General features: G+C 36.9%; 1 protein-coding gene across 4 annotated transcripts in view; it reads left to right on the top strand.

The window, feature by feature from the left end:
• Positions 1-38: 38 nt before the first annotated feature.
• The window catches only part of GSTCD (glutathione S-transferase C-terminal domain containing), a 53017-nt gene continuing 31994 nt past the window's right edge, over positions 39-21061 (top strand). For 3 of the 4 annotated variants that reach the window (XM_069013289.1, XM_069013290.1, XM_069013292.1), the window contains exons 1-5: positions 94-241; positions 3829-4260; positions 5391-5852; positions 9087-9341; positions 10035-10128. In XM_069013289.1, the coding sequence (XP_068869390.1) occupies positions 3850-4260; positions 5391-5852; positions 9087-9341; positions 10035-10128 (1222 nt within the window). In that variant the 5' untranslated portion in view covers positions 94-241; positions 3829-3849. Of the gene's footprint in view, positions 74-93; positions 242-3828; positions 4261-5390; positions 5853-9086; positions 9342-10034; positions 10129-21061 lie in introns of those variants that run through there. The other variant, XM_069013293.1, reaches the window with a different exon arrangement.

Here is a 21061-nt window from a genome sequence, read left to right on the forward strand (position 1 = left end):
CGCGGGCCGGGGCGGGGCCCGGCGGGGCGCGCGCAGGAAGGGGCGGAGCCGGGGCGGAAGCGGCCGGGCCGGGGTAAGGAAAAGGAGCGGGATAAAGGGAAGCTGGCGGCGGTGAAGCTCCGGCGCTGCTTTGGCAGCGCTGCGGGGGCGGTGAGAGGAGCTGGCAGCAGAGGCTTTGGGGAGCGGGTCTGTGAGGGAATTCTGACTCGGCGGGGTCGCTCTCTGCAGTAGCCGAGCTCAGGTGTGTGCTGCTGTCCTGAGTCCCGCGTCTGTCCCCCTTATCCCGGGGCTGTCCCTCATGGCTCGCCCGCGTCTGGCTCTCCAGAACCATCCACAATTTCCACTTTATTTATAGCTTTGCCTGAAACTCGGGTCCGAAGCTCTGGTGTGCTTCCCGCAGGGCTCCTTGAGGGTGTAGGGGTGGCCCTGAACTTATCCAGCAAATGGATTGCCTGGATAGAAATGTAACTCCAGCCTCTCAAGTTATGTGCCTGAAAGCACAAATATTACTTTGCACTACGTTAAATATTTGCTACGTTTCTAAATGGCATCGTATTAAACATTTTTCTAATGTTAAAGCGTCTGCTTAACAAAAGTTCTGTTTTACCGTGTAGTAATCAACAAACGAATGAGATCTTTTTCGGGGACTAAAAGGAAGAGGATGTTTATGTAGTTATTTATTTGTCTTTAATTTTTATGGGAAATACTTGTTTTTAAAGCAGCGATTTTCTTTATTACGTTGTTAACAGGGCAGCTGAATGAAACTAATTTAACTGTTGTTTAGTGCACGCTGAAAGAAAAGAGAAAATGGTAAAAACCAGCACAGCTAGTGAAAGTTAGGCTTACGTAATGCTTATAATTTTTAAGTAGGTGTCTTTTATCCCAAAGATAGGCAACATTATTTGTCTTTGTCTTTTAAGTTATGGTACAAATCCTGCATTGATCGTTGCTTCTCATTTTCCCTCTTTCAAACTACCGTAGGTATGGCCAATACAATAAAAATCCGTCCCTTCCCACAGAATTTACAGTCTAATTAGAGAAAAAAGTGCTGCGAAAAAGTACTGTGAGCAGATAGTGCAATGTCTTACTAGGTTTGGTTAGTTCTGTATTGCACCTTTCATTTTATTGTGTATGTTAGGGTCTGCTTTTGTCTTAGTAAGCTGCCCAGGGGTTAATAAACACATTTAATGGGTGGGTAGTAGTTATGTGAAAATACTTAAGTGAGAGTGGGCAGCCAGGTAGGCTGTTAAGTCTTTGAACTGAAAATCTGTGCATAAATCCACAAGGAATATAGACTCTGCAGAGCCAAAACAGTGCAGAAAAGTGCCTGTCGTGGAAACAAAAAACGTAAGAAGTGACTTTATAATGTCAGTGCTTGGAGACAAGATGTTGGGAGGAATTCTCTGAAGTAAATATGGGAGAGGGGTGGGGTGTGGCAGTGTAAGGGTGTACAGCTCAGTTGAGTGATGATTTAAAAAGGCCTTATCTTCTCACAGGAAACAATGAGGAAACACAGGTAAAGTCACTTATAGACAGAACTCCTGGATGGATTAATTTAGTTTCTCTTCTTTGAGAGACTTGAGAATACAGTTAGCCTGATTGGAGTTTTCATTGTCATAGACTGACCTTAAAAAAAACCCCCAAAATCTCACAATCAACCAAACAGCAAAGCCCTTAAAGAAAAGTGTCCAATATTTTGGCTTGGTCTAGGACAGACTTCCAGAGTGACACTGAACAAAAATTTCTCTTTGTGCTTTTGCTTTTTCACATGTGTAACAGGAGTGCAGGAAACTTCCACCTTGCAAGGCTCTTTGAGAGGAAAGTCTGTGAGATGTGGTGTAGTGGAGGGACATAGAAATTTTTGCAATAACTTAAAATACAAATAAATCCAGACTGAATGCTTTGATGGTCTAATGACCCATGTAACAAGTTGCAGTCATTACAGAAGCCCATTCTGTTAAAATTACTTCTAAGAAGTTTTAAAAAATAATTTGTAAGAACAGGTGATTAAAAGTTGTAAACTAGAGAATAATGTACTTTGGAAACAGAAACCTCATCAGAATTTATGAAAATATTTAGGAGGCTCGTACAGCATGATAATGATCAAAATAGCTGATTGTGTCCAGTAAGGTCAACCAGAAGAAAAAATTCAGTGGTGAAATGATTGTTAAGGTCAATGTGTATGTTGTCTGAGTGGCCAGGAAAAGATGGACTTGTGAGTTCTTTGAGTTCCCATGGAAAACAAAAATAATAACCCGAATGCATGTAAGGGTACTGTTTAACATTGGAAGAGGCACTGTAGTCGAGAACAGGAGTTCAAATGCTGGTAACTATGGATGTGACCATGGTAAGAGTAGCTCTTCTTGATTTACCTCCTTGGCAGAGCCTTCACTATATGATTTCTACCACAGAGTTGTATTCAAGATATTGAGTCTGTCTCAACTTCCATGCTGTCAAGATTTACCCAAATAAAGTATCTTCTGGTAAAGTAGGCATTGCATTGTGTATTGTCCTGTTTTTTGTGTGGCAGTGTATTAATTAAAGAAAAGCCACATTATAAGCCACTGACCTCATTATTTAATGGTTTAAAAATATTTCACTGTAACAGATGTGTGTTCCTAATGTCAGGTGGACTTGATTTTATTCTTCCACTGCCTCTTTTAGGGCAATTGATTTGGCCCTGTGGTAGGTCGTATAAAGTAGTAAGCATGATGTAGATGTCTACACGGAAAAAAAAGAATAATCAAGATGTATCAAATGAAAACTTTTTTTTAAAAAGTACTTGCACGTTCATGTAATTGTGCACAGACCTTATTAATGTAGACGGTTATGTGAAAGACTGATGCTGTTCCAGTGACACCCGTGCTTTATATGTATGTATATAAAACCCCATTCTGGGCTTTCTTAGCGACATTTAAATCTCTTGTGCTCACTGCGCTCCAGCTGTGGTCCGTGACGCTCGTTGTAAGAGGGCCATCTAGTGTCTAAAGCTTTTCAGTGCCAGCTGTCATCTGTAAGGTAATGGGCAATTCTGCTGAGTGATGGAGCAGAAAAATGGCTGCGTCAGTGCCTTATGTTAAACTCCTATGGAATATTATAGTAGGAAAAATGTAGCTTTCAACCCACTATAAGGGAAATTAATCTGAGTTTTTAGTATACTGAGAAGATGCTAATCTCAGCTCTGGTACTGTTGAATTCTAATGGTTTAAAGTAGTTGTGTTTTTGAGGTGTTCATGTAGTATCATGGGATGAATGTTTGTTTGCTTATGTGTCCTTCAGTTATTATCTCACTCAACTCTAGATTAATTTTTTTATAGCGAAACCAATATTATTTCCCATGGCCTAAATACCTGCTATAAATGCCTGTTGGCAGTTACAGAAAGACAGATGTTTGTATTAGGGAACTGACTGTTGCAGATGTGTGCTCAGGAACTTGCTGTTTTCAGTAATACATGGTTAATGTTATGGGAGATTTTTATGTTGAAAAAAACAAAAAAGCCTTGCTCTAAAATGTGTACGCACTTAAAATTTGAAATTGAAACATTTTCTTTAGGTTTTGTTTGATGTCAGAAATATGCTAAAATGTTAAAAAAAAAGTAAGATCATTTTCCTATCCGTGATCTATCTGTGTGTGAAGAGGCAGTGTAGATGTGGAACCATTCTTTTCTCTCAAAAAAGGGCCTGCCAATTATTCAGGCAGGATGTCTTCCATAGTGTCTTATGTTAAAATCAGTTGTAGCAGATAGTGGAAGAAACAGTGACATAATTTTTTTTTTTTTTTTAATTCTGTATTCTTTTATGAATATTGTACTCTGATTTCTATTTCAGGAGCTTCATCTCAGGAAGAAGATGAAAGATAGTGTCGCTGAAGAACATTTATATTTGGCTTTTTCTCATCAGTGTAGAGATAGTATCTTTCCTCTTCATACATCTATCTCACTGTTTTTGCTATCCTACTGTGACTGCAAATTATTTAAAGTTTTTTTAGTGCCGACTGGCGAAGATGTGGGTGATCAGTGTGTGACAAAAAACCTCGCTGGCGATCTCGAGGTCCATTTAATCTCCAGGTGTCAGCTTCCAGTGGTTGTGCAGAGCTGCAGTTTACCTGCTGTTGTCGTGAAAGATGACAAATTCTGCCGAGCTGGGCTTTCTGTGGTCTTAAGACATATAATACAGAAAACATTCGAGGCAGATCCATCTAAAAAGGATCTTTTGGAACTCTTGGGCTTTAAGAAGACCTGCTTAAAAGCCTGCGCTGAAGTGAGTGTGTCTCTCTCTTAGATACATTAATTGGTTTTTAATAAGCATTGAATGCTCTGAAGTAGACTCTTGATGTAAAGTAAGTTCTTTTAGTAAAAAACTTAATTTGCTTAGAAAATGCAATTTCCTCTATGGAGAAGTACCTGTATTTTGGCACAAAGATGAAAAATAATTATTTTCGAAGATACCACTTTTTAGCAGCACAAAAAGAATCTTGATGCTAAAAAAGTAGGTCAGATCTTTGTTTCGTGTCTAGCAGTATAAATGAGTTATAAAGTAAACTTAGAAGTACCTAATTTCTTGCTAATTTTGATTTCAAGAGCACCATATATTGTTAGCCTTCACTGTCAAGGTGCACTGCTGGCTTTTGTTTAGCTTATCCTCACCAGGTTGTCCAGTGCCTTTTCAGCCACCTGGCCAGGTGGTCAGTCCCTAGCTTGTACCATTCCAGGGGATAAGTCCCTCCTAGGTGTGGAATATTCTACTGAGTTCTATCAGTTCCTCTCAGCCCATTCCCTAGTCTGTGCAGGAGTTTGTTGGGAATTTGTTGTCTGCTCAATTCCCTGTCATCCTTGATGGGAGTATATTCCATCTCCCCTCTCCAGGTAAAGATGATGAAATGGGATAGGCCTCAGGATAGACCCTTAAAGATTTCCGCTTCTAACTGGCCTTCAGGTAGAGTGTGAACCATTAACCAACACTACCCTTTGAGTTGAGATGTCAGCCCATTTATCACGTAGCAGTTTACTCATCTGGCAGCTCATCCATCTGGACTTGCCTTCCTCACTCCTCTCAGGAGGTTGATCTCCACCCTGTCATGATTGCTATTTCCATGGTTGACATTGATTACTGTGCCTTCAACCCAGTTCACAGCTTTGCTTCTTATGAGTTGTGCAGCCACCCTAATTTTATGTCAATAATAAGGAAATAAAAATATGCTATGCTGGATAACTGTTCATTCTGTTATATAAAGTTTAGCCTCCTAACTCTGCTGTTGCAAAAGTAATACAGAAATATCTGCGTTTCTAAGATTAACAAAGAATGTATTTAAAGCTGAAGTGGACCAAAAGTAACCTTGGATTTTGTTTCTCTTTCTGTAGAGACATTAATTATGTAAATTTATTTGACAGGTTAGCCAGTGGACCAGACTCTGTGAGATCAGCATACCTCTCGCTGTTGAAAGATTTTTGACAGCCTCTCCTGAGCACTGCCAGGCAATTCCTCCTGACATTTTACTGTTAGAAAGGAAGCTTGGAGAACCTGTCCGAGTACATAATGATGACAAAATTCGAAGGCAAAAACTTCAACAACAGAAGGCAGGTGCCAAGGCTGCAGTGCCTGTGCTTGGTAAAGAAGCAACAGAGGAATCAAAAACAGGGGAAGTCCATGAACATCCATCCTCAAGTTTGGAACTGAGTGTAGCTTTCTCTAAACTACTTGCCCAGGAAGCACCAGATGCAATCACCAGGGAAGCCCCTCACATCAGGAGAGCAAAAACCTCTGACCTTCCACTCTTGGACCACGTTTTTGCAGAAGGGCTTTATTTTACTGTGGCAGATCTAGTGCTTTTGCCATGCATCCACCAGTTCTTGGTAAGATGACAAACTGCAAATATTAACTAGTGTACATGCATGTTTTTTTAAGAACCTAAAAGTTGTAAAATATGTTAATTTGAAACATATTGTGGTGCTTACAATGTGACCTTAACCTGAAATCGAAGACTTGTCTTGTTTTTGTACAAACACAAAAATCAGGGATTGGTGAGATCACTAAAGTTACTTCTAAATACATAACATATCAATGGTTAGTAAACACTGTTAACTGTTTAAATATTATACTGAAATATTTTGGTACCAATTTTCCCAGAAAATAATAATTTTAAAATACTAGTACAGGTGACTTGAGCTCAACTCAAAAAGCTAGTTCTACAGTGGGAAAAACATCTGTGGCAAGACTGTGCAAGAGTCTTGCTCAGCACAATCTTTGTACTTAGTTTTATGACAATACATGCACAGGAAAGATTTAAGGAAATGACAACTATGTCTTTATTTCCCATTACAGTAAAATGATACAATGAGTTTGCCTCCTACCAGTATTCCTGCAGTTACTCTATGAGATTTATGCCTAAGCTGGTGTCTGTTCCAGGAACATTTGCATTTTGATTTTGCAAGTTGGTTTGCCAAATTTCCCTTATGGTATTTGAAAACAAATGGAATTCCTGGAGAAGATGCTGTTAGGCAGATTGAAAATAACAATCTCTAGAATCAAGATAATGACTATTGAATATTAATAATGTGGCAAATGTCCACTTTACAACTTCTTTAACCAATATCATCATCCTCAATGGATTTCTTTATGATGATAGCTATATGCTGCCTTCGAATTAAGACGATGAGTTATTTTTCAGAAATGCTTCTTAATTCACATCTGCTTTGTTTGTTTTGCAAATTACATAATTGGAGGTGACCAGCAACTTCTGTATGGATGATACTAAACAAAAATATTAAGACAGAATGCTTTCTTACTATTTAAAAAATGTTAATGTATCTCAGTCTTTGTTTTTCCAAGGCCTTTTTAAATAAGAGCTTAACTTTTTAGAGTAATGTTTGGTTTACTGGTGCTAGGCATGAGAAGATATTTGCATCAGATGCTTAATTGATTTCAGCAATATAGGTGAAGTAATTCTGGGGAGGTCCTGTGAGTAGCTGAGAATGCTGTATTTATTGACTTTTTGTGTTACCCTTGAGCCCTGGTGTTCTTATGAACTAGGTATTTTACAGTACAGTTGTGTTAGCTCACACCAAGGATGGCCCTAAAAACCTGGCTTTCAGTTCAATTTTTACCTAATTGGCAAGAGCTCTGGGATGATGTTTATTTCTGTTCTCTGGGGAATGATCATTTGCTAAGCAGTTATACCTTGATGCCTACAGTTATCATCAAAATTGTAAAACTTGCATCTGAAAGCTTCTTGCAGGCAGTGAGTTGAAACTGCTGTTGTTGATGGAAGTGCCAGAGTTTAATACAGAATTAAAGTGTTATTTGTCACTTGTATAACTGGACTTCCTGGATTGTGTTTAAAAAAATCCCTGTAGTTGCAGTTCCACTTTGAGTTAAGGGTGTGAATAATAATGAAGTTTTCAGTGAGTATGTGTCTGGAAAATATCATCCCATAAATATGAGGAGACCTGACTAGCTGATTGTAATTATAATTACCAAAAGTAGGATAATGAAGCTGAAGGGTTGTTTTTCATTACCTCATTTCATTGCTGTTATCATTCTGAGGTTACCTTTGTTTCACTTTCTATTAGTTGTAACCGTTGAAAATTAATAGAAGTATAACAAAGGCTTAGTTCCTCATCTGGGAGAAACCACTATTCACTTTTTAAAATACAATTTAGAACACTTGATAACAAGTGTAACAGTGCCTCTTAGAATTGCTTTCTGAATGAATTCTTCCTTAAATGAATTAATGTGTTTATGCCTGTGTTACTATTAGGATATTAAATTGCATACTAAAGTTACACAGTTCATCCTTCTTTTGCTCCTTTAGCTATTGCTAATTATCCGTGGTTACCCTAAGCATATTATAAACACAGCATGCAGGAGAGCTGTTGGAAATTTCGTGTCATTTCAAGTGTTCTTTACCAATTTCTATTTCCACACTGCGGACAAATCCGTGGAGGAATGCTGGTTTTGCATGGCCTTTTCTGCCTGTTCCTGTAATCATGATTTTTAATTTTCTGTTTAAAGCAGGCATAGCATCACAGAATAGTTGAAGCTGGAATAATTGAGGTTGGAGGGCACCTCTGGAGCTCATCTTGTCTAACCACCCTGCTCAGAGCAGGGTCAGCTAGAGCTGGTTGGCCAGGATCGCGTCCAGTTGTATTTTGAATGCCTATAAGGAGACTTCACAACCTCTCCTTGTAAGAGGATGATCTCCATTGTTCTAGAACATTTGGGAATCTAAACAAAGGATGTTTAATTTCATCAAATGCATCCTTTTTAAAAGTAGTTGGACTTCATGCTAAAAAGTGATTTGGGTATATTTTTTTTTAATATGTGCAACATACTCTTACTAAAGAAATTTTTTTATTTCATGTTTTACCCTTAAAATACTAATTTCTCTTGGAGGCCACATTAACTCATAATAACATACACTTACTTCAGAAAGAAAGATACTAGTTACCATTATTGTATAAAAATATGATCTTAAGATTCTAAAAAAGTCTGAGTAAATACACAATTAAAAAAAAAATCAGTACTACCTTTAAAAAAGTCACAGATGTAGTGCAAAGACTTGAGTAAAGACCAGGTGTGCCTGTGACCACATAGTCTAAGGTATTTCAGGCTTGCAGTTTCCAGCAAAATAGCTGTTGGTGGATGAGCTTTTAAGGGGTACTTGTGAGAAAGAGCATTCAGGTACTGTAATGTCATGCTTAGAGTTCAATATTCATTGCACATTACTGCATTGGGGTTTTTTTTTGTTTAATGACTGACCAAAACGAATCTTTTTTATGTTAGCAAATAGCACACATTTAAGAGTATTATTTAAATGGAGTTTTCCTGTTACTGACTGAAATTATGATTAAAATTGATCATGCAAACCTTTTCATCCTATTAAGTGAATGGGAATTGCAGATAAAGTCTAAATGGCCAGCTGGCAATTCCCCCTGGAGCTCTGAACCAGCTGATTTTTGTTTTGCCACCATGCTGTGAGTGCATGTGCTTGGCATGGAGCTGAGCTCACTCCTGTAGTTCGTGCCTTTTGGTGGTTTGTTGCAAGAAATTTACACTAGCCAAGTAACCCTCCCTTTTTATTTTTCTAGGTTTCCAGCAAGAAACAAGGCAAAAATCTGGTAAACTTGCCACTGATATCCAGTTGGTACCGAAGAGTTCAGGAAGTACCTGGAGTAAAGAAAGCTGCTGGCAAATGCAACATGGAGCTTCTCCAGCTTCCAGAGTTGATGTCTGCTCCAGAGGAACAGCTACAGGACTCTTCTTCAGTTCCTGATGAGTTAGAAGAGGATAATGATGACAGTCATTTTATAGGTGGTCCAAGGCCAACCATGACTAAGTTAATGGTAATTTAAGTTTTTTAATGAGTTATTTTTATAGCCATATTGGCTTGATTTGGAGTAGGTAAAATTTATTAGGATTGTATAAGCTGATTTTGACAGCCTTGAACAGTTTAATCCCCTTTGTTTAAATCTGATGTGCATTGACTTAGAAGTGATTCTACTTTTTTCTTCTCTTCTGATATTTGATTCATTCAGGAATTGGGCAAAGATAGGACTGCTGGAGCCCTATCAATTATTCTGAATAATCAAAGTAACTTTTTGTTTGAATTGCAGTATTGTATTTCTCTTTTAAAGATATTTATGTAAAGAATGACAAAAAACTGTTGCTTTTATGTTTGGCTTCATTATTCAACCTTTTCAGCTGGTTTGGTTTGGGGGTTTTTTTGCAGTTTGATTAAAGCTTTGACCATCTGGGAACCCTGATGAGTTTTGTTAAAGAAACTGTCCATCATGTTCCATAATTTGGTATTTTTTGCACAGAAGATTTCCTAAAAAAAATGAACACGGCTTTCTTGTGAGAATGAGAAAAATACGTAATTAGAATGGTGTATAATGTTGAGTCATCTGTCTGTTCAGTTACACTTAGGCTGACAGTGTTGCAGTTTGATCTGATGCCATTAAATTTAGTGAGAAATTTGATACCAACTTAAGTGGGTAAAGGGTCTTAATTTATTTTTTTTTCCTCCTTTCATGTAGGAAAATGGAATTGAAGCAAAGTTTTCTCCTCATCCATGCCCCAGCTGGACCCTAGACTGGACCAGTCTACCATCTGCAGTCAGTCCTGGGGAAGGTGAGGGTCTGTATGTCTGTGTATTATTTAACAGGGTCTTCTTCTGGTGCAGCTGCTTAACTGTTTCATAGGAAAATATGCCAGTTTTCAGTATGCTTCAGAGCTCTTTAAGACAAGTAAGCAGTTTCAAATCTGTGTTAAAATTCAGTCTGTTTGTGACACGTGGTGATGCAACTTCCCTCAGGTCATCAACAGCTGATGACCAAACTGGGAACAAAAGATTGACCTTGATTTCAGTCGGCAGTTGACGCAACTCAGAAATCCTAACCAAGCTCAGCGCTTGGTTGTGTTGAGTTTTCCATAGAAGTAAAGGTATCCATAGATACCTTCCATGGGAATAAAGTTACTGTGGTTGTCAATATGTACAGCGAGTAAAAAGAGGGTGGCAGGTCAGAATATAAAATGCAGGTGGTCACAATGTGAGACAGAAGGAAAATGAGATATATCATGTGATTATTTCCCTGGACTGATGTATGTCATCATAGGAAATGTTTTCATTTTTTCCCCTAGCAAGGCAGTGGCTGAAAATTTTGGGAAGGGGGGCTTGTTGAAATAAGACTGAATGGAAATAGTGTGCTACTGCTGATTGATTATATGTGAAGTTTGGGAAAGAGGAGATTATATTTAATTTGTGACCAGCAAATAAATGCAGCATCTTCTCTGTGGTTTTATTAGGCAGCAGTAGAAAGGGGGTTTTTAATCCCTTTTGGAACTTCAGTCAATCGTGGAATCTTTGCTTGTGTTCCTGGTCCTGTGTGTGTGTGTGAACACATTCATTGTCTTCAGGTTCATTTCCTACTCACTGCAAAGGCTTTGTGGATATTAAGCTCAGTTTGGCTGGATATGATTAGGGGTGCTTCCTTTTAGGCTCATCCAAAGCACATTAAAGGGAGGGGGGAAGTGTGTGAATGTGGGGCTGGGCGGTGATAACCCTTGTTGCTGCTTTATTACTTTGAGGATATATGGAGATAGAAGCCTTGGGTACTGTCATGTTTTTTCATCAAACATTTTCTTCACTGTGAAAGAAAAAAAGAGATTTTTTTTTAAGATGGGAATCTATTTTTTTTTCTTTAAAACATCTTTTTGTTTATTGACTTTTTATCCAACTGTGAAATTCAAGAATGAGAAGTAACTGACCCACAGTCTTACAAACCCTTACTACTTTTCTCATGAGTTGAAATACTTGTTAAGCAGGAAGTACTTAAAACAAGTACTTTATTTGTGGTATCTTATCTGAAATGAACCATCATTTCAGTCACAGTATGCATGAGATGGTATTTACTTACAAAGGTAGTGGTTGTGAACAAATTTATATTATTCTTTCAAAAAAAATTGTTCAAAGAGTGAATGTGACAAGTAGCAACCAAATTCTGTAGGCTTGTAGATAGTGCCTTCTTTGTTTTTCCTGAATGAAAGAATTGCAGTAGGTTAGAAAAAGAGCTCCTTAGCTGAAACATGACATTTCAGGTGAAACTGAAAAGACCCCTGTACATGCACAGTAGGAGACAGAGGGGTCAATTACAGAATGTGTGAAGATCAGTCTAAAAACTAGACAAATAAATAAAACTCCATCAAAATAACCACATTTTACAAGTGCAGCTTGCTCTTACCAATTAATGGAACACATGTAATTCTTTAACTTTATAGCTGGTCCAAACAAATGTAATGGATTGGATATAAACATAGTTCCTAGTGAATCATGTCAGGTATATAATACACTTTTTATTTCTAGTAAAAAATGGGTTCATAGTATTGAATTGATTGGGAGAAATATCTGACTTGTAGAGGTGAAATTTTCCATGCACAATTTTTATAAAGCCAATATTGAAAATGAAAAGGCCTTTCACAGCTTCTGTGTTGGGCACGCAGGAAAGAGTGTTAATTTATTGGAAGGCAGCACATGCCTGCCTAGCTGAAGACAGAATGACTCTGGTTGTTTGATTTATGCTTGCTTTGTGATTGGTAGGGAGTCGATGGCCAAATTAAATTACTGTATAAAATTGTCACAGAAAGGTTGACCTGAATAAAATGATACCCTGATTGATACATGCCCTTTGTTTGCATTCTGGTGTTCAGACTTTTGAGAAAGTTGCCTGATTTTTAGAATGCTTAGCTTTTAAAATGAGACAAAATTTGAAAAGCCCAGCAACTACTGTTCAGTGGTAAGGCTGTCCCTTAAGCTTTTGTTATGAAGAGACTTGTTACCTTGATTTATAAGCCACAGAATAATTAATACTATACTGTAAATGTGGCTTGGTGTTTTTTTTTTTCCTTGGAGGGGGAGGGGAAATGAAGCTGCCTTCAGGATTTAGAGATAGATAATATTGAAAATGTTGCCTTTATGTTGTCTACTTTTTCTAAATAATTTAGGTCAGCTGAGAATTTGTTCTTCTAGTATGCATAACTTATGAATTAAGGTGTCAGCTGATTTGTCTACAGGTGAGATAAAACCTCTGGTCTTTCTTTGAAGACTAAATATGCAAATAGTTGTGAGACTATTTTAAGAATTCATTTACCTATTTACTAGGGTGTTGTTTTATAAAATGACTTCTCAATCCCCAAATTCTCCTCAGCTCCTCCTACCCCCCTGCCTTGCCCAGGAACTCTTATTTTCTTTTATTTGGACAGGGTCTGAAATATTAATCTAGTTAGAAATGCCTCTGTACTCTGTTTCTTCATATCAGCAGCATTCTTTAAACTCACCAATTCATAAATTTTAAAGCTAGATGGATGGTAGGATCATCTGTGCCTGTCTCCTACCTGATTCTGGCTATAAACTAAGTTTGTAATTGCTTATGTCGAGAAGAATGATTCATGGAAGAATCATCATAATGCTGAAATGATAGCTGGTTAAGGAAGAGTGGCAGGTTCACAGTATCATTTTATTTCTCCAGAGTGGGGGTTAAAAGAGATAAAATTAGATATTTGATTCTTAATCTAGATAAACTAGTTTAAATTAGATATTGTAAAGTGAAAGAATAACTTAGGAAGGACAGCAGTTTTTACGAAGAGATTTTAAAAATGTGTTGGTAGACATACCAGGTGGACCAACAAGAGTAAAACAATGTTTACATATGTAATTTAGAAACATCTTTGAACCTTAAGTACCTTTGAATAACACAGGCTAGAGCAATAACACAGAGCACAGTGTTCCAGTTTTATGGAATTAACTGATGTTTTGATTAAACAGTCTTGTTGCCTACCAAACAACAATCCTGAAGGATCAGTGTTACCCGCAGCTTCCAGAACTGATATTAAGTAAAGGATACTTTAATGTAGTGTGGCCTCTCAACAGGGAAAGAAGAAAATTTTGAAAATTTCCTCTCATCATAAACAAAATTAGTTTTAATGAAAGGAGCAGCACTTAATGATGTAATTATCTTCTAACCAGTATAAAAGTTTGTGACTTCATGTCCATGTTAAAGTTGTTTGTAATTGCTCATAGAATTGAATAATATAATAATTGTGCAATAAATGGTGTATTAGATGCAGATTTATTTGAGTTGAAGTTGTTGTCAAAATGATTCAATGTATCCAGGTTGTTTCTGGGGTTTTTTTATGAGGCTAGGTCACTGTTATTTTGTTCTGCTTTTTATATTGGTATTACCTTTGGAATATTTTTACTTGAAAGATGCTTTCTGAGTTGAGAATACATTATGCTTAAAAATCAAAGATGGTTTAGGGAATCTGACATTTTATGAAAATTTTTGCTAATCAAGAGATGCAAATTGTGTATTTTACTTTAAATGTTAAAAGCAACTGTATTTTTAAAATTAAATCCAGACAGTCATTCATTCTGTAGAACAAAAAGAGTTAAAAGCAACACTTTAAAGTTCTCTGTTTCCCTTTCAAGCCTGTCAGAACTTTTTGAAAGACTTTGAAGATTTTTTTTAATAGATTTTTAGCCTGTTTCAGTGTCTCAGGCATCCTGAAGCAGGAACTCATCCTTCTTCTTCAACTGATTTTTCCATATCAGACAGCTCTTTGCCTGCAAGCCACATGGGTGTAACAATCCAAGGGAAACTCAACTGAAGCTGCTTCTCATTAACCTCTCCCTAAAGTTACAGTTCTGCTGCACTCATTTAAATAAGTTTAAACCACATTTGTGTGTGCATTATATTTTGCAGTTCAAGATCTGGAAAACCTGTGATGGCAATACAGCCAGGTTGCCTCATATTCTTGATAAATACTTGAGAAGTAGGTAATTTTCAGTAACAAAGAGAAAGGAAAACTGCTCATTTTTGTAATACAGGCAACATTGACATACCTTCTTTTACTGGCTTGCCTTAAAAAGGGTATTCCTGCAAAACTTGTATTTCATATGTGACTTCTTAGACTCTTTTGACTGTTCAGGGATATAACATTGTATAGTTGGCCTGAGGACAAATTTCATGGAAGTTTGCATGTAATTACTAATTTTTAGACAAAAAATTCTTCAGGTTTAGCTGGAAAAAATAGCTCAGGCTTGTCACCAAACCAGAGAACTCATCCACGACATTGTCCACTGTTCCTACTGTTACTGTGCTCTTCCTCCATTTTTCTTTTGTGATTGTCTTGGGTTACCAAGCAAAACAAGGGAAGGGAATTAATTATTTTATATTTTTAAGATGCCTATTTAGAGACAGGAGGCAAAGCTATTATATGGTTAAGTTAAATTAGTATGTAGTAATGATTTTTAGGCACAATGATTTACTAAAATGAATACTCTTTTTTGAAAACATAGCTGGTTTCTATGCCTAATGGAATCAATGCATATGAATTATGAGGGATACAAGTTCAGTACATTTGTGTTTGTTTGAAGTCTGTTGCATTTTCTTAAGTGATGTTTTGATCTAAATGACATGCCTATAGCCTCTGAAATATTCAAAATCTGCAAAGAAAAAACAACAGTTGCTAGTGTATCTTGTTAAAAATCATACTAGAAGGACTAATACCAACTTCTAACAGCTGCATTTTGATTCAGTGAGGACCTGTTCTCCTTGGTGTTTGGTCTGTTCTGTAAAATCCCATTGTGATGAGTGTGATTGATGGACTTTCATGCAGCTGATAATCATATTGGAAAGTGTCACCTTTGTGGTAGTGCCTTGCTTTGTGGAGTAAGTGTAAGCCCTCGGAGAATTACTGAAGCCTTTATGCTTCATATTGAATGTCCCCTACTACAAAAGTTCAGGTTTTGATGGGGTCTTATTCCTGGAGGTAAGATTTTTACAGGTCACAAGTCCTTGTTAATTGGGAGTTTATTAGGCTTCAAAGAGATTTGTTTTGTAGAGTATTGTACATAAAGTTCAGTGTATGCTTTTTTTAGTCTGGTTGTGGTTTTTTTGTTTACTGAACATACCTAAAGAATTAAAATTAAATACTGCAATTTGCCAGTTGAAATGTTTTACAGATTTATGGCTTGAACACTGAAGACAATTCGTAATGATTTTTGTAAATACACAGTAGTCTTAGTTCTGATGGTTGAAGCATGTTCTTGATTAATCCAGAGTGAACTTTTATAAAATATCTGCACTTGACAGTCACTGGTCTAAACTGACTTTACCTACATGGAATTTGAGTGTGATCTGCCCTAGATAGAAAAAGTAGTTTTATTCGTTGCACTGTGATGTTTTTTTCTTTTTTGGCTCTGAAGTTCTTAGACACATGGAAGGCCACTCATATGAGTTAACCACGTTAACTCATAGGTGCCTAGCAGGTATTTTTTAACAGAATTGTTAAATTAATTTTTCATATCTTAATCAGAAATCTCTAATGAATGTTAAATAGCATGCTAAGAAACTCTGCCCTTTGTTTCATTTAAACTATTTGGTCTTTCTTTTCCTCCTGATATAACTGTAGTAGAGTTTGCTAGTTTCCTTCTCCCTTTTGTATTTCTGTGTTCCCTGTTCATGAAATAGCAGAGCCCCGAAGTTACATTATTTATCCCCTAAACCAGAGGTTTAGAGGTTGAGTTTGTGCTAAGTACTCCATAGCATGGAGGTGCAGGTCATTTTTTGTGAAAGATTACTATTGAGGAATGAAGGAATGCTGATCCATTCTAGTAGTTACGGTTTGGACCAATGTCCAGCAAATATCCAGATGATTAATATGATTCAAAAAGACATTTTCTTTTGAACATGGCTCAAAATCGTCATCAGAGGTATTTTTGGGGAATAGAAATATAGAATATCATATCCTTTAATGATTAATAAGGTGTACTTAGAAGTGATGCTGTGTTACAAAGTGTCACTTCATAGAGAAGACAGTGGTGACATATTTATCATATTTGTATTAATTAGAAAGATTCATGTGGAGGAGGAGTTAACACTCTTCTATCTCCAAATATTCTAGATATGCTATTGGATAAAATGTTAAATTGCTGTTGACATAACTCTTCATAATCTTTTTCAAGAATATACTAGTATCTTAGTATTTCAAGTGGCTGTAAAATTTAAATTGATTTTCTGTAGCACCAATCTTGACTTAAAAAGGGATGTTTAATCTGCTTCAGTATTCTGGTATTTCTTGCTGTAAAATGCCTTCACTACTTATTTGAAGATTGTTCTGTAAGTTTTGTCATTAGACTTAAATCCCAGCTACATCAGTGGTAGGGTGTACAGCTTGTGTCCTTTAGCTCCTTTGTGTCACCCATTTGCCACATCCCAGAGTGTGGCGAGTCATGATTAACTTACCTATTTAGCATAATCAACACAAGGATTTAAACTTAGGGGATTTTTACCTGTCTTTGCAGTATTTTTATAGGTCACTTACACTGCTGTTTTCTACGCATTGTACCTGAGGGACAGATGAGTTTTAACATGACTGTTCCTAGTGTTTTCTCTTCAAAGCCTAAGCAGTCCTTTCAGGCAGAGGCATCAGGAGACCTTTGATACCCCTGCAGCAGCATTTTGGCTTTTTTGCTTTCTTCAAAGTGTATATGTTTAGCTATGCAGTCTGTCTTTCAAGAGCAGAATCAGAGCTTTTCGTAGCTCTGCGTGTGACTTCTGGAGCTTAAAATCTTCACAGACCACGGGAGGGCAGCACAATCTCTTTGGATATGGAGCTGTACCTGGATGGACGGAGCTGAGCCCTGGACTAAGGAGTCATCCAAGAGAAAGATACTTGTTATTTGGTACTTTTCATTTTGGTAATCTCTAATCCCAAAAATGGGGACCACCTGTTGGAAAAAGTGATTTAAAACATTTTTTTTCTCCCTCTTCAAATTAGAGTTGATGATTTAACAGTTGACACATTCATTGTGTTGGAGTACACCTAAAAGCAATAATTACTGAGTGTGTTGTGCTGAGTGCTGCATAAATACATAGCAGAGTAACACCTTCTGCCTTGAATGCTTTCAAGTCTAAGAAAAGAGCTGAGCAGGGGGTGAAGGAGGGGGGAGCTGATCCGCTCAACTTCTGCTGGAGTTTTATATTCTCTGGGGCAAAGGAGTAATTCTGGGAAGATATTTGTAAGGAAAGGAGAAGCTTAATGGAAATTTATGGAAATCATCTTTCTGGCTTACAAGTAACAATGTGAGATTTATGCAAAACATTTTTTTTTTTAATTGATCAATAAATACTGCAGTAGTTCAAGGGCCAATGTTTTGGAATTAAAAAACATGGTAGCATTGTAGGCTAGGTTATGCTGGAATTCAGAGGAAAGGGAAATAACTCATGTAATATGTTAGAAGAAAAAATAGGCAAATGAAAGGATTTAAAGGAACTAACCAGTAATTCACTAATTTTTTATTTTGTAGCAACACTGAGCACATGAGAGTATGCAACCATCCTCGTTAGGATGGGAGGAAAGTAGGCAGAATGTGAAGAGCTGTTTGGCCTAAACATTGCACAGGAACAAAACAGTGAAAATGAACCCTGGAAATGAGGAAAAAAGAGTCTCTCTCTTAACTGAACCTCTTACAACTTCTCTTCCTGATATAATCTTGCTTTCAAAAATATAGGCACTGGGAAATTACACAGAGGATAAGATCAGAAGAGGGACTAAATATGAGAAGGAAGGTGTAGTGTCTTTGCCTACGCACAGAAAAGACTGCAACCTAGAAAATGCATCAAACTGAGCCCAAGTCTGTCTCTGCTTCCTCAGTAACAAAATAGTGCAAACAAAAGAATTAATATGATGTTCTCACTCAAGTTTATTGATGCTTATATTTTGTTCTGGGGATAAGTCCTTTAAAAACATTATTTGTTGTTTCTTTGGGGGAAAAGTAGGACTTGCTGAAAGTTGAAGTACTTCATAGATGATTTAGGTTTTTTTTTTTTGGTAATGATCTTTGGAGAACCCATTAGATTATTTGTAGATTATTTGTAGATTATTTGTAGATTATTTGTAGATTATTTGTGAAAGATAATTCAAGCTGTGTTCTTAATTTGCAGTTTTGATTTTACCTGATTACTGAAACTCTATTAATCTTTCCTACTTAGTATTTAATATCCTTGTTGTTTCTAAGGCTAGTGGTTGTTTCCAGAGTTTGTGATTGCCCAGATTTTATGTGCATTCAGAAATTATCATAGTAAATAAAATGGAGGTTTATTTTGTGGTTATTAAACTAAACAGTTTCCTTCAGAAATGTAGGCAAACACGTTTTGAACAACTTATTTTCCAATGTCTGGATTTTGTACATTGCAAGTATAGAACTGCCTCATTGTCATGTCAGAATCTTTACTGAGGTATTGTCAAGTTTTGTGCAGCATTAGTGAATATCTGGGAGCTCTTCATTGACATTTTATAAGGAGTTGATGAATCACAGGATATTTCATCCTGCCAGTACAATAGGCTTATGCACATAAACTGTGCCTTGAATGTGATGTTTGTGCTCAAAGGTGAGCACTGTGTGAGGGGCTGCATATACCTCCTTCTTCCCTTCCCCAATCTTGCTGTGTTGCAGAGTTGAGGCACAGAATTTGTTTCCAAACCATAAATCAGCTGTGACAAAGTGTGAGTTAAGGAGGAATTTTTCTGTCTCTTGGAGTTACTTATGGCTTCCATCTGTACTTTCATTGTTTTTGGATATTCATGTGAAGAACCATGATTGCATTACTTGATTGGATACAGTTTTACATTGGATAAGGTCATGAGTTTGATTTTGGCTCTTCCTGAAGGTGAATTTTTATGCACAGTTGTTCATTTAAAGTTCTAATTGGCAATTTCAATTAAGTCAGCACTGCTGTGTTTAAGAAAAAAATCCCAAACCTAATAGTGTTTAAAAAAAAAAAGGTAAAATAATTTTGAGTTGTTCATAATATGTTCTGAGTAGTTTGGTGCTTTCAAAGCTTTTAATTACACAAAGGAGAGGCCAGACTACTGTATGTTTAGGGTTTTATTGAAAATGGTATTAATTATTTTGTACTGGAAATGCCTCTTCTCCAGATGGTTTGGAAATGCTTCTGAAAAGTTAATTTTTGGCTCATGTCTCATGTCAGATTTCTGGCATCTTACCATAGCAATATCAAAAGGAGTTCACATCCTTTAGAAACTTCTATAGTACTGAAGAGCAAAGGCAAGTAGGAAGTTCATCTCTTTGTAGAATTATTTTGTAAGTGTAGAAGAATTGGAGAATAATCTCAGTATTAAAATGAGTCAAACCTAATCTGAAGCCATAAAATTTGTCCCCTCCTACTGCAGAACATTGATCTAAGGATCCAGAGATAATGGAGGGAGATATGGTGCTTTTATTTCAGCTTGTGCTTTAAAGGTTTTGCAGGTCTGTCATAGAGTTGTTGGTCTTTGTGTTGGTGTTTAAATGGCTGATGTAAGTAGTGTGAGTAGACCAGTTGAGGTATCATTCGTGTAGTCATTCCATCAGCACACTTTCCCTGGAATTTTCTGATGTATCTGATTGGTGAGGGGCTCTTAAATCTGCTTAAATGCTTTTGAATATCCCACTTGCAGATCTTCCATGTGTCCTTGCATTTCTAGTGACAAGAAGTAAGAAGCAACAGAACATCCCCCCACCTCAAAGTCTAAGGTCCTTCTCAGCAGTATAAACTGTTCTGAGTGCCTCTATGAAGCTCCACTGGACAAAGTTTTTACCTGGGCTCTTGGTTGCATTGCATGTTTTCTGCAGAATTTCATTTGTTAGGAACCAGAGTATGCTGGACAAAAGTAAAAACACACTCTTAAACTTGACTCTTTTATGCAAATACTCCTCCCTGTCCTAAACTTTGTGCTTGATACCTCTACGGCTGCACTGCTCAGACTGTAAATGGTTCTAGGCTGGATATGTGGCGTTCAAGGCTGCATATGGAAACTGGTTTTCTTTCCCTGTCCTTCATTGCTTGAGACAGGGAGAAATGTTGGTGCATGTCACAGACTGCCATGAGGTAGCATTTCATGCTGCATCCTGGATGGCATAATGAGTTTTGGTACAAGGTCAGGGGGATTTAATTAACCAGTTCTTTAGCAAAGAACACGGTGCTGTTACTTACACTGTATTTACTAAGTTTATGCAAGAAATAAGTCAATTTATAGATACAGTATCTTGAATCATGCCTCATATTTCTATTGTGTCTTACAGTAGTAATGGGTATACTTTCCTTGAAATTTTGTTTATCTTTCAATACAATTCTTATGTTTCTGTATCATCACCAGAAGCTACCTGTAGATGTGTTGCCTGTTCTCAAAATGCGTGTTTCAATAATGTAACTAGGGATTTGGTGTTTGTAGCTCATTTTCCCCCTCATACAGGGAAAAGGATACACTTAAATCTTTGTTTAGACATAGAAACTTGAAAGAATGAACTAGGTTATCAGACTTTCTGTGCAAGGTAAATTTTGTGGACTTCAATGACAAATTCAACATTAATATGGATAAATTTTAGTATTTGTAATATTTTAATTTGATGATTTGGGCTTTTTTTACATACATTCTTTAGATATTTTCAACTGTAATAGGCAGAATTGCTGGTTTTACTTTTAACAAGTGTCATATGACTGCT

The sequence above is a fragment of the Aphelocoma coerulescens genome, chromosome 4 (genome assembly GCF_041296385.1).
Source record: "Aphelocoma coerulescens isolate FSJ_1873_10779 chromosome 4, UR_Acoe_1.0, whole genome shotgun sequence".
Lineage (NCBI taxonomy): Eukaryota > Metazoa > Chordata > Aves > Passeriformes > Corvidae > Aphelocoma > Aphelocoma coerulescens.